Source organism: Paralichthys olivaceus, chromosome 12 (genome assembly GCF_024713975.1).
Source record: "Paralichthys olivaceus isolate ysfri-2021 chromosome 12, ASM2471397v2, whole genome shotgun sequence".
Lineage (NCBI taxonomy): Eukaryota > Metazoa > Chordata > Actinopteri > Pleuronectiformes > Paralichthyidae > Paralichthys > Paralichthys olivaceus.
The window spans coordinates 14,047,809-14,060,734 of record NC_091104.1 but is presented as its reverse complement, the minus strand read 5'-3'; the positions used below and the strand labels follow the sequence as shown (position 1 = coordinate 14,060,734).

Genomic DNA, 12,926 nt, shown 5'->3' with positions numbered 1-12,926 from the left:
CACACCAAGCTGTACACTCTCAGATATTGAGTAATTACAGTAAGATGTTTCATGAGTTGAGCAACGTTGTTCATTACAATAAGTGGGTTTTGCTGTAAAGTAAAATTATGGAGTAAATGGAGGTCCAAAAAAATCTTGGAAAAAAATGGAAATAAATCTTTCAAAAAAATTATAAACAAAAACTATTGTCTATAGTAATGATTTACTTTAATAATTTAAATTAATACCATGAACACACTTTTCTGTTATTTTACTTGGTTGTGTTGAGTTTATAATTTTGTGCTGGTTTCCTTAATCTGTCCCATAATAAAAAATAATAGAATAAAAATAATATAAAAAACGTTTGACTAACTACAATTGTTTCCTGTCACTTGCGGTTGACTTCTTCGTACTCACCGCTGGGGGCGCTGCAGGGACCCGAGCTTTCCTCAGATACCCGTCTTCTTCTTCTTCTTCTCTGCCTGTAAACATGGCGGAGGTCAGGCTCTGTTTTGGGAGAGGAGCACTGGGGAGAATATGCAACCTGCACCTCCGGGAGAGCTCCTTTAAACACCGTGGAAGTTTAACTCAGACCTCGTCTCTGACCTCCGGGTCTCTGTCGGGTTGTTGTACAGATGGCGGACTGCAGGGAGGTGAAAATGCGGAGGACAGAGTGCCCGGTGGAGCCTCACGGGACAGTTACACAAGTGTGACCGCGGAGCTCGGTGCTGTGGAGGATTTTTGTGGAAATGGAAATGTCGCTGAATATCACAGTTGTCACGGACTTAACGAGGACTCACTTAATAACAAGAACTGGGGACAGCTTACAGGAGAAACCCTCCCTCGGTGCTGGAGTCGTGCGAGGTTGAGGAGGAGTTTCTGCTCCTCCGGTGATCTCAGTCAGAGGGGGTCTTGGGGACAGTTTGTGTTTATCCGGGAGTTCGGGGACAACGGGGCTCGATCTGAGCCACTGTTCAAAACCAAAACCGGTTATTATGAAATCCTGGAGGTTTTACCCAGCGCCACTCAGGTCCAGATCAAAACCGCCTACTACAAGCAGTCCTTCATCTTCCACCCGGACAGAAACGCCGGCAGCGAGGTGGCCACCGTCCGCTTCTCCGACATCAGCGAGGCCTACACGGTGCTGGGGAACAAGGCGCTGCGGAGGAAGTATGACCGGGGGCTGCTGAGCCAGACGGACCTCATCGCGACGACCAGATCCTCCTCTTCCTCCAAGGACGGCACCGGGGGCTCCGCCACACAGCAGGCCGACAGCCGGCGGTCTGTGGCGGGCGCCGACAAACGAGGAGGCGTTTACGACTTCGACAAGTTCTTCAAGTCTCACTACAACGAGCAGCTGCAGAGAGAGAGAGACATCCGAGCCCGCAGAGAGGACATTCTGAAGGGCAAACACGAGGCGATGACCGAGAGGACGAGCAAGATGACGGAGATGTGCGTCTTGCTGCTGATGGTGATGGGTGTGGGTTTAACTTTGAGCTTGAAACGGGGCTGAGGGGGAGATGGAGGAACGTTGACCCGGACAGGGCTGCTGGACAAGGACACAGATTCACTGTGGGGTCTTTGAATTGTCACCATCCTTCACACCACTGGGGAAAACACTGCCCCTGTGGCCTCTGCTAAATGTGACCCTGTCTCTACACCTCCATAAGCTCCATAATGTTTCGTTTCAAGATAACACAGTGTGATTTTCTGTAGAACACACTGTCATCATGCAAGCTGCTAACCGAACACTGAACATTGAGCTGTAACAATTATAGTCCCCTATATTGATGATCAATTAATTATCAAGTCACAAGACAAATGAGAGCATGTTCTGCCTCTCTGTATCCAGTGATATTAAAGTAAATGTTTGGTACATTTTTAGACCAAATGATAAATTGGTGATGAAAATAATCTTCAGTTGCAGCGTGCATATAAGTAAGACTCCTCCAAGTGAAGTGCAGTGCTCTTGTCACTGTGTTGAGTCAGTGTTCATCACGTGTCTGTAAAACACTTTAACGCCACATGTTTCATTACCTCCACTGTCAGATGTTCCCATGTCTGTTGGTTTGTTGGTTTGTAGACAAGATTACACAGAATCAACTCAACGAAACATAGTGAACGATGTGGCATGGGTCAAAGAGGGAGCCACTACATTTTGTTGTGGATCCCAATCAGATGTTAGATCCAGGATTTTTTTTTTCACTTTATAAAACATTGTGAGATGTTTCTACAGTTTCCACGGGGAATCATTCATGAATATTGATGAATAGGTATAATAAGGGAAGTGCTATCTCTGAGTGTGTGTAATTTGATGCAGCATTAAATTCGAGGGGGCTGTGGGGCCTTGGTGGAGATATGCACTCTGCTGAGTGTCATTCTAATTCTCTACTGTTTTGTTTTTGTCTTTTACTAGACATTTGTCAGTGACATGGGAGTGATTGTCCACCGTGCCACATGTTGTTAGCATGTGATCATATGATGATAGAGGAAGATTCAGTGGTTGATTTACAAACTATTTCTTCAGTTCAGCTCCTTCGGCTTTTATAAAGTCATCTGTCTCAACAGTTTCTTTATTTTTGACCAGGGTTTATTGCAATTTATAAAATATTTATTTTATAGCAATGTAAAGAATTCAGGAGCTGTAAGTCTATGCTCACATAGTGAAGATAAAGAATGTGCCTTGGAAAATATTTATTGTAAAAATCAATGGTTTGTTTTCTCCAGATATTTAAAAAATAAATGACTAATGATCAGAGCCTGTCAGAGCTCAATGAAAACAGTTGTTTGGGTGTTTCATTATTGTTTATGTCCCAACATCCTCAGTCATTAACACCAACACTGATTCAATACAAGTGACAAAATAATGGACTCCAAACACAGGTTCTTTAAAACCTTTTAGTTCAAACATTTTCCATTGAACATACATTTAGTGCATTTAGAAGTTCACAGTTAAAAGTTAACAACTTGTTTCACAAGTCAAACAAAAGCTACAGTGCAGGTAACATGTCAATACAGCTAAATTATTCATAAATACACGATAAATAAAAGTGCTAACATGAGAAAACAGAACAGAAAATAAAGTCTCTTGACAAACGGCAGCTTATTCAGTTTCTTCTCTTACATCGTCAATGCTACGTATTGTTCCCTCGATTTACAAGAGGCCTATCCAGTCTTTTCAGATTGAAGTTAAGTGGGGGTGGGACGGACATTAGATCAGATGTGTACAGATCAAACAGCTGCCTTGATTTGTTTTGTTAAGTGACAAATGAGCTATGGATCCTGACAGTGCAGAAACATGGACGTCAGACTCATCAATAAGTTAGACACGCTGCTGTGATCCGCAGGAGGAAATGTTATGTCGTGTTAAACACAAAAACACAAGCTGCCTGTTAACAAATACTCTTTGTTTCTGAATGTGTGCTCACTCGTCCAGTCTCCGCTCTCAGATGACCGGGTTGAGGGCGTCGTAGAGCCGCTGCACCGCCAGCTCCACCATCTCTCTCAGCGTGTCGTCCTCTGTGCACTCGTCCTCGTAGCACACCGACTGAGGAGGAAGGAGGAATTCAGTGAGAAAATAAAAACAATACTGCACCAAAACATTATCTGTGTCTCAGCTGAAAGATTCTCACCCTCGTTTCCAAGCAAATAAGAACTGTCTTCCCGTCGACCGTCACCGAGATGTTTTTACCGTCACTGAAATCCACACACTCCTCCCCAAACATGTCCCTGAAGACAGAGAGGAGACAAATCACAAAGTTCACAGGAGAAATGTTTGTCTGGAGAATTCCATTTATTTAAAATTGTTATATTGTAGGCGATGTTATAAACTAGTTAGCACAGATATAGCGTAGCACTCACTGCAGCATGACTTCTAGTCGGATTTGGAAGACGTCCATGTCCATAACAACACTCTGGGACTCCATGACTGTTAATGAAAAAAACTATCAAATCACTGCATTACAGTTTTGAAGCGTTGGTAAAACAAAAAACAATTCCTGCTGGTGATTAAACAATAAAAACTAAAAGTGTGGACAGACATTCATAGTGGGACACACAGACCTTTCTGAGCCTTCGGGTTGGACTGCACCTCCAGCACCACAGTGGTGACGGCGTCAGCGTACATGTCATTCAGAGGGTTCGCTACCCACTGAAATAAGAGAAATATGGTTTCATATTTGTGCCTCATTCCTGAGCAAGAAAGTTTAAGCAAAGAAAAGTATATTTAGCAGGAGAATGTTAATATAGTTTGAAGATTAATACATGCAAGCCAAAAATGATTTAGTTTGAGCAAACGAAAATCTATTCTGTGATCAATAAATGTATTTGCATGCTCACCATTATTCATATTAACCCCTCTCGCTCACATTGTCTCTTTACACTTTACACACACGCACCCGGCACGGCCTTAAAATCAACCAATTAGAGAAGGTAAATCCTGATTAGGCTGTTTGGGGTCCAATTATATTGCTAGGTGAACTTTTGTTGTAACTTTTCTTATTTTGTTATAATGCTGTACCCACCTCCAGCACCACCATGCCGACCTCGTGGGTCAGAGTGACATTCTTAAAAAGCTTCAAAGTGTTCTTCTCAGTTCCATCCAGCTCTTCCACATCACCTGAGACAGAAAAAAATAAAGTTAACTTGGACTAAACTTATTCACACCGACAACTTTGCATAAATGGAACACAAGAGAAATTTCCGGGTCTTACCAGTGAGGTTCCTCAGATGGCAGACGAGCAGTGAGTAAGGTCCAGTGAAGGGGATGGCCTGGCTCTGTTTAACCGTGCTCATGGACAGCTCTGTGTATGCTACAAGACAGACCCATCAGATCAATACAGCTAACAGCACCGTGCACAAATAAACTGAGGAGACTATTGTAAGTGCCCTGGTGCACATAGACACATCTGGAAGAAATTCACACCAGCATCTGATCTGATCCGATTTTAAGATCTTTGCATTTTCATATTGAATTTGTCACAGTTATGTTTTGATCCCTGAGTTACTGAAAGCCGTCCTCATCACTAACACGACCACCAGGGTTCAGGTTTCTGCTGTGGCCTCAGGTTCGAGAGTTCAGGAGAAATGAAAGTGACTCACTGGAAAGGTCGGAGGGATTGAGGATGTGGTAGTTGAAGTTCTTCTTCACCAGTATGCCTGACACCCTCTGACCCTGAGCGCACTTCTTATCCGCCAGAGAGCCCATCACCTGAGAGACGGAGCAAAGTCTGAGTCATTTTCAGTGGTGGACACAACATTTTGAAGCGGAAGAAGCACAGAGTGTCTTCAAGCCATTAAAAGCCTTAATAGAGAAGAGTAGTTTGTTGACCTTGGCCAGTTTCTCTCCTCTGAAGTTGAGGGTGACAGCTTCTGTGTTGCGAGGGTTGTGAACTTCGATGTGAACCTGGTCGTTATCCTCATACTCTCTGATCAGTGCAGCCTTCAGACGGGCCATCTCGTTCTGCTCCCCGTGGACCAGGATCTGAGAATAAACACAGGGAACTCAAAGTGCAGCCATGGTGCATTTAAGAATTTATATCTATGGGTACGAAAAGCTGATCATTTTCAAGTTATTTTCTCACCACGTGTGGTGGTTTGAGCGCCCGGATGAACTCGCTGGTCTGCTGGTAGTCGGTGTGAGCAGAGAAGGAGATGTAGTCCACTGACATCTTCAGCTGCAGCTTCTGTCCCGACATGGTGGTGATCTCCTCCGGCTCAGACATGATGTGCTGCAGCAAACACCCAACAACACAATAAGCTGCTGTTTCAATAGAATAAAACTTCTGTACACGAGTGGACTTTTATCCAGGAAACTAGATGAATCTTTGCATTTTTAAACATGAAATAACACTTCGCTGTCACTGAGCTCTGACCTTAGCGAGTGTTCCCTCCACACAGTATCCGGCGATGATGACCCCGTTTCTCTTATCAGTGCACCAGCTTTCAAAGAGCTCTCTGGACAGCCCGCTCTGCATCATACCAGGAGACGCCATCACCACGCTGGGGCCGATGTCATCGAAATGATCCATGCTCTGTGAAGAACACAGTTACAGGTCTGCAGCAGCTTCCAGGCACCAAACAAGAACGGATCCTAAAGACAGAGATGCACAGTCACAGTCTCTACCTTGAGGTTGCTGATGTGCTTGAAGACAAAAGGGTTGTTTATATTTATGGCCTTGCGGATCTTATCATTCATTGCGTTGACGTAGGTCTGATACACAGACATGCACTTCTTGGCCAGGGATGAAGCGTAGTAGATGGGAATGTCATGGAGCTCCGGGTGGTTCTGCCAGTACTCGTCTAGAGGGGAAAATACAGCACAACTTCACAGGCTTTCTGAGGGACAGACAAATAATGAAATAACGATACAAAAGACAAAAGCAACTTTAAAATTAATTAAATAAAACCATGTTCCATAACTCGACCGTACTTTAAAGATAAAATTCAGAGCAGGCAGAAGTTCATGACTTCTCACCCAGGATGAGCAGCAGTTCTTGGGCCCGTCCCAAAGCGAACACGGGGATCAAACAGCGACCTTCTCTGTTGACGATGTCATGCACGGTGTTACAGAACCGAGCTTCACGCTCCTCCCTCTTTTCATGGATGTGGGTGCCATAAGTTGACTCCTGCAGAAGGAAAAAAAACAACATTTATCACATGAAGCTCCGTTAAAGAGAGTATTTAATGTGAATAATGACATTTTAAAACAAGGCATTCATTGCATACTATGATTAAGATGTCAGGTTTGACACTGGGGATTTCAGCTGCCATCAGATGTCGGTCTTCTTGTCGGGAGAAGTCTCCTGTGTACAGCAGCTTTAGAGGGAAGAATCGCAGAAATCTTAACGAAACTGGTTTCTATGCAGACACAGGAAATAAAACGAACCAGGACGTCCCGTAATCTGTACCTTGACTCCGGCTATTTCGATCATGAACATGGCAGCTCCCAGCACGTGACCAGCGTGGTAACACCAGAACTTGATTCCAGCAACTTCCTTGACCTCGTGGAAGTTGATGGTCTCAATCTTTTCCATGCTCTCCTCCAGGTCTGACTCAGTGTACAACATGTCGTCCAAAGAAATGTTGCTGCAATGCACAAGATAAATAAATTAAGTCATAATCCAGCAGAGTAGAGAAATACTTTTGAATAAGTACTTCTTCTCCTACCTGACTTTGACATAGTCCGACAGCAGCCAGCGATAGATGGCCTTGGTGGCATGGGTCATGAACGTCCTGCCTTTAAAACTGGTCTTCTGGAGGAACCAGGGCAGAGCACCACAGTGATCCAGGTGGAAACTAATCAGACGACATGTAGATAAACATCAAATGACACATCCCTGCTAGAGTAGAGCAATTTCATTTAACCAACACAAGACTCACTGGCTGATGAGCAGCAGGTCGATCTCAGCTGGGTCGATCAAGTCTATGTAGGGGAGGGCGTCCATTCCCTCCAGGCCCGGGTGGATGCCACAGTCCAGCTGTGAAAACGCAAATATCATTTGATTTGCCCAAGACAATCCACACGGTAAAACACGCCACAACAGAACAACAATAAACTAAAACAGTAACAGCAGCCTGCACAAGGTAACGACATAAAATAAATTTAAAATAAAAATAAAATTGCAAGATGTGCTCCAACAAACAGGTCTGTTTTATTGAAATAATAAGAACAAATACATTTCGTACACTTGAACTTGAACTTTATATACATCAACTTAATACTATCTTCTAATCTGACTACTGAGTATTATTTTTAATTAATTGGTAAATCTATAAAACCAAAACCCTTTAACACTCAGTTTTCAATTTTATATGCGACAAATAAAAGCCTCAAATCCTCTAATTTGAGAGGATGAAATCATTTCGTTTTTAATCTTTTAGCTAGAAAATGGCAGTAACGCAAACACAAAACAATGACATCATTGATTTACTGATCAACTAATATATATATTTTATTATTTACCATTATTTTCCTCCCTTTGAACTCCAGGATGATGCATGATCTTCCCACTTCCTGACCAGCACCCCTGCACATGACAAAACACATTTATGACATGCAATTCACATGCATGGATTGTTTTTGTGGTTGCATGTAGAACAAACATTAATAATCTATTCACAAACACACACACACACATATAAATGAACTCACAGCGGACGGATGATAAGCTGATCGCTCTCCTCCGCGGGAACAACCACGTCTACTTTACGTTTCGAAGCCATGGTCGCTGAATTTAACGCGTTAATTCAAAAGAATCATTTTAACAACACATCCGGTCACAGCTGCTGTTTGTGTGATGAATGAATGAGAGCGAAAACACACACTTCCGGTAGGTGCTCCAAAACACCGCCGATGAGAAATCCAGCGCGTGGAGAAAAGTTCCGAGTCCCACGTTGGCTGTTTTTTTTTTTTAATTCGCGAGATTAAAACAAGGAAATAACGAAGAATCTAAAAACGAAAAGTTGAAAAATAAACATTTTCATTACTCTTCTAAACGACATGACACATGACGTCACTTTTGCGCTGTTTCTCGTCGGGCTGGATGTGCGTCGCCTTTAAGCGCAGCTGGGTGGAGGCTGCGGGAGAAGCTGCGGAGACAAACCGGAGGTAAACACACAGAGAAACTCCGGCTCTCCGCCTGAGATCACACACAGACACACACCAACACAGGTAAGAGTGCGTGTTGTGTCAGTCTCCACTTCCTGTGTGTGTTTGTGTTTGTTAAAGCCTCCGGAGAAAGTCGCGTTTTAACCAGGGAGTGAGATGCAGGACGTTTAAGGTGGAGCTGGCTGAGTTGGGCTTCTCTGTTCAAGCGCGTGGAAGTTTCAGGATCTTCAGAGGTTCGAGGTCTGATGTTACCTGTTGATTCCGGGGGTTTATTAGTGTCATGGAGGCCGAGGTGTTTCTATGGATGGATCGTTTCAGTAGTGAGCTGGGATCCACGGTGATGAAGCACCTCCATCTCTAAACCCCGCTGGACTCTGGGAGAAGTTCAGTGGCTGCAGGTGTAACACTTGAACCTGTTTCTGGTTTAATCGAGGCCTCTTCAGTTTCACAACACGTGGTCTCAAGGTGCTTTCTGTAGTCTGTGACTTTTCTTAGGTTATAATAGAGACTTCCAGTTTCACTACAAGAGGCCGGAGGTTAGTGCCTTCGCTCCTTTTCAATGGGGAGAAGTGAAGAGACAGAGAAGAAGAAAGATAGAGAAGAAAGAAGAGAAAGAAGAAAGAGGAGAGAGAAGAAAGAAGTTCAAGAGAAGAAAGATGAGACAGAGATGAAGAAAAGATAGAGAAGAAAGGAATTTGAGAGAACAGACAGAGAAGAGAGAAGTTCAAGAGACAGACGAAGAAAAGATAGAGAAGAAAGAAGTTTGAGAGGAGAGAGAAGTTAGAGAGAAGAAGGGAGAGAGAGAGAGAGAGACCATCATATCCGTAAGAATCTCTTCTAGACTCAACTACAACAAGGAGAACGATTCTCTGATCCAGCTCCTTCTGATCAAACTTCAATCTGTACTTTATTATAAGCACCCTGCTGGTATATACTTCATCATACTGTGTTTATTACTGTTGTATTGTTATTATGAAGTTATATCATTTTTATTATATTTTATATTATCTGGCTTCAGATGTTAAATTGGGGACTTGTGGAAATAATCAAGTTAAAAACAAAGATAATTCATCAATGAAACGTTTAACAACTTTGTTTACAAAATAAAAGTAAGGTCATTTGAAAGTGAAAGTAAAATATGTCTTTTACTCAGTGTCTTCAAAGTCGTATTGTTTTGGGCAGAATAGTTTTTTTTTTTATCGAAACAGGAAATCACCCAAAAATGTTTTATTCATATATATTTAAAAAGAAATCACATTTTAATAGATAAACAGGATTCATTCATTCAATTTAATTTTTGAAATTATTTGATATTCCAACAATGAACTGAAAAGAGTTTAATTTATATCGGGCGATATATCTCTATACTGTTTTTTGGAAAAGTTTTAATCCTGAATATTGGAACTGTCCTTGGCCTCAAAAATCCCTCTTGGCTCAGCTCTAGTGTTATTATTGTGTGTGTGTGACTTCAGAATGAATTCAGCTTAACTCACACTCTATAATTTACATGATGTGAGAGGCTGTGCAGCTGTCACACACACATTTAGAACACACAGAGGATCATAGCTAAATGAAATTGTTAAGCTGAAGGTCTACACTCTCATTTAGCCGTTATTAAAAATTCAGACTACGCTATGTTCCACGATCAATTATTCATCATCTCTGCTGAGACGCGAGAAGGCGGCTGTGTCATGTTTTTAACACCGTGGCCTGTAATGATCCAGGCCTGTGGGGGGTTGGAGGCCCTGATGGTGTCGTCATGGTGAAGGATGTTCCGGAAAGTCAAGAAGCGCCACAGCAGCAGCAGCTCGCAAAGCAGTGAGATCAGCACTAAAAGCAAGGTACAGTAACACACACACACACACACACACACACACACACACACACACACACAGCAGGAGCGTTCAGGTGAGGGCATCGGAGCACGCAGGAGGCAGGACCTGACATTTGAATTCTACTGCAGACATCAGTGTTTTTCTTTACGGTACATTAACACCAGCACTGATCCGCATCACAAGAGCTCTTGAATCTCGTTGTTTCCAAGTTGACATCTTCATCTGCGTCTTCTAGGTGTATGGCTCCACTTTTTCCACCTGAGATATTTGGATTCTTCCAGTTTTGTATTTTCCAGAAATGTTCCTGGTTTATTCTCATTCAGACATTTTACTGCGGAGCTGGCAGGAAAATGGTCCAGAGCAACTGACTCGGACATTTGCATCCTCACATATCAGCTCCTCTTGGCAAATTTCAGGGAAAATGTCTGGACTTTGGTGCATGTCTTCTTACCTGGTCATGTTTGGGTCTCTGTAGTCTGTAGATTCTAGTTTGGGGGGGCTCTCCAGATCGAGCACGGTTGCCAGCCTCGACACAGACTCCACCAAGAGCTCAGGTCAGTCATCAGATACATTTCCTCCCCTTCTCCTCCTCTTATTCCCGTTTCTTCTTTAACCAACTCACTGTTTGACACGTCAGGTAACAGTGCATCTGATGCGTGTGCTGAGTTCCGGGTGAAGTACGTGGGCGCCATCAAGAAGTTACAGTTTGACATGAGCAGGACGCTGCAGGAGCCTCTGGACCTCATCAACTACATTGATGCTGCTCAGGTGAGAATGGACAGAGACGCACTGTGAGTAGTAACGATGCTTTCAGAGACAGAGAAAACTGCTTCACACGTTCTGCTCCGTTTCTCAGCAAGACGGAAAGCTGCCGTTTGTGCCCGGAGAGGAGGACATGATTCTGGGAGTGTCCAAGTACGGCGTCAAAGTGTCCTCACTGGACCAGTGTGTGAGTAGCAGCACAAAACGTAGAAGTGATTGAAGACTCATCACTGAGAAATTCAGCATCATAGACGCAAATAATCAGGGATTCCCCCGACGTTCCCTCCACTTTTTTTGGGACATAATCCAGAAAACGATTATCTTTCTTGACCATGTAGCACAATCCAAAAAATGTACGAGTCACTGATCAAGTGTTTTCCCTCGGCCAGGACGTGCTGCATCGTCACCCTCTGTACCTGATCGTGCGCATGCTGTGTTACGACGATGGCCTCGGCGCAGGGAAGAACCTCCTGGCTCTCAAAACCACTGATCCGGAGCAAGAAGAGTGCAGCATCTGGGTGTACCAGTGCAGCAGCTCCGTGAGTGTGAACAACTTTCAAATGAAACAGCGTAACACAAACACAGATCTGGAGTGTTAAACAAGAGTCTTCCTTTGTCTGAACAGGAGCAGGCTCAGTCCATCTGCAAAGTGCTGTCGGCTTCTTTCGACTGCGCTCTGACGTCAGACAAGTCCTGAGGTCAGAGACACGGACCGCTGCAGAGATCTGTCCAGAAACAAACGCAGCAACAGATAATAAGAAAACCACCATACCTGCAGTTTGTTTGTTAAACACGTAACCATTTCCCTTTTCACCCAACTTTACTGTGTTATTATTAACAGAGGTGAAGTGCAGGGTAAATCTGCCGCTCTGTTAGTTTTTACGATTCATGATTCAAGCTCGCTGGCTGAGTCATGTTCAGTCATCCTCCCTTCTTTCTCCATTGAGTCACATCCACAGAGAATTTGTCTCAGTCAGTTCCCTGGAATTAGCTTCCTTTACCTCACCTCTTCCTTCGACCTTAAAAATAAAGTTTGGAAAGGAGGGAAATGGTTGCATTAAAAAAATTACTTTGGAGCACAGTGCACAGTTTTAATCTAGGAAATGTAACTGCCTCATATTTATATAAATGACGGTACATGATGCTGCAACACGTCTCCACCATGTGATCATTCATGGGAGACATTAAAAACTTGACGGTACAGTTTTTGCGACAGTTTGTTTCTCATCACGTGGAAAACCACTCTGATCAGAGGTTTTAAATCATTTTGTGTCTTTGTGTCGAAACAGTGTCGGTACAACAGCAGTCACCGTTTCTTAATACGTTTTGTGCCCATTTCTTATTTACTCTTGTTTCAAATTTCTTGTTTAGTCTTTGATTTTTGATTTGATTTTACACCCGACACCAGATAATTCGTAATGGGCTGTAAAATAGCATTAGAAAGATTTAGGAGCAACAAAAAAGTGTTTACATTTGTGGCACTAACTGGACATCACTTAGTACATATACTCTTCCTGTTCACCTCATTCCAGTTAAGCTTGGGTTTTGAAATGTATTTGATCTGGTACAATAAAGAAGAAGTTTTGTTTTTGAAGTATTTTACTGATTAAAATTTCTTTTCTCCTTTTTGATTTTAGTGTTTTCTTTACTTTTAAATGTATGCTATTTTTTCTCCTTCAATCATGAAGTGTGATTAAAGAAATACTATTCTTTTAACATTTTCTTCCCGCTTTCTAAAATGT

General features: G+C 42.9%; 3 protein-coding genes across 4 annotated transcripts; 2 read left to right on the top strand and 1 right to left on the bottom strand.

The window, feature by feature from the left end:
* The first annotated feature begins 422 nt into the window (after positions 1-422).
* On the top strand, positions 423-2,759 carry LOC109628013 (dnaJ homolog subfamily C member 30, mitochondrial-like). The gene has a single exon (XM_020084865.2). The coding sequence runs from the start codon at positions 470-472 to the stop codon at positions 1,490-1,492; it is 1,023 nt and encodes a 340-aa protein (XP_019940424.2). The 5' UTR covers positions 423-469; the 3' UTR covers positions 1,493-2,759.
* A 104-nt stretch (positions 2,760-2,863) lies between these two features.
* Positions 2,864-8,317, bottom strand: LOC109628010 (cleavage and polyadenylation specificity factor subunit 3). Its single transcript, XM_020084860.2, has 18 exons — positions 8,132-8,317; positions 7,943-8,006; positions 7,360-7,457; positions 7,147-7,275; positions 6,888-7,065; positions 6,706-6,795; positions 6,455-6,605; positions 6,104-6,279; positions 5,853-6,011; positions 5,562-5,708; positions 5,309-5,461; positions 5,080-5,188; positions 4,692-4,790; positions 4,503-4,597; positions 4,042-4,129; positions 3,841-3,907; positions 3,612-3,708; positions 2,864-3,526 (listed from the first exon to the last, which is right to left on the bottom strand). The coding sequence occupies exons 1-18, from the start codon at positions 8,200-8,202 to the stop codon at positions 3,425-3,427; spliced, it is 2,073 nt and encodes a 690-aa protein (XP_019940419.2). The 5' UTR covers positions 8,203-8,317; the 3' UTR covers positions 2,864-3,424.
* A 17-nt stretch (positions 8,318-8,334) lies between these two features.
* itgb1bp1 (integrin beta 1 binding protein 1) lies at positions 8,335-12,815 on the top strand. 2 transcript variants are annotated; one of them, XM_020084868.2, is made up of 7 exons: positions 8,335-8,587; positions 10,312-10,428; positions 10,898-10,976; positions 11,060-11,190; positions 11,279-11,371; positions 11,574-11,723; positions 11,810-12,815. In XM_020084868.2, exons 2-7 carry the CDS (start codon positions 10,357-10,359, stop codon positions 11,879-11,881), a joined length of 597 nt encoding a protein of 198 aa, XP_019940427.1. In that variant the 5' UTR covers positions 8,335-8,587; positions 10,312-10,356; the 3' UTR covers positions 11,882-12,815. The 2 variants fall into 2 exon arrangements, with proteins under 2 accessions (XP_019940427.1, XP_019940426.1); XM_020084867.2 differs by having other exon boundaries at positions 8,511-8,650.
* The last annotated feature ends 111 nt before the right edge of the window (positions 12,816-12,926 follow it).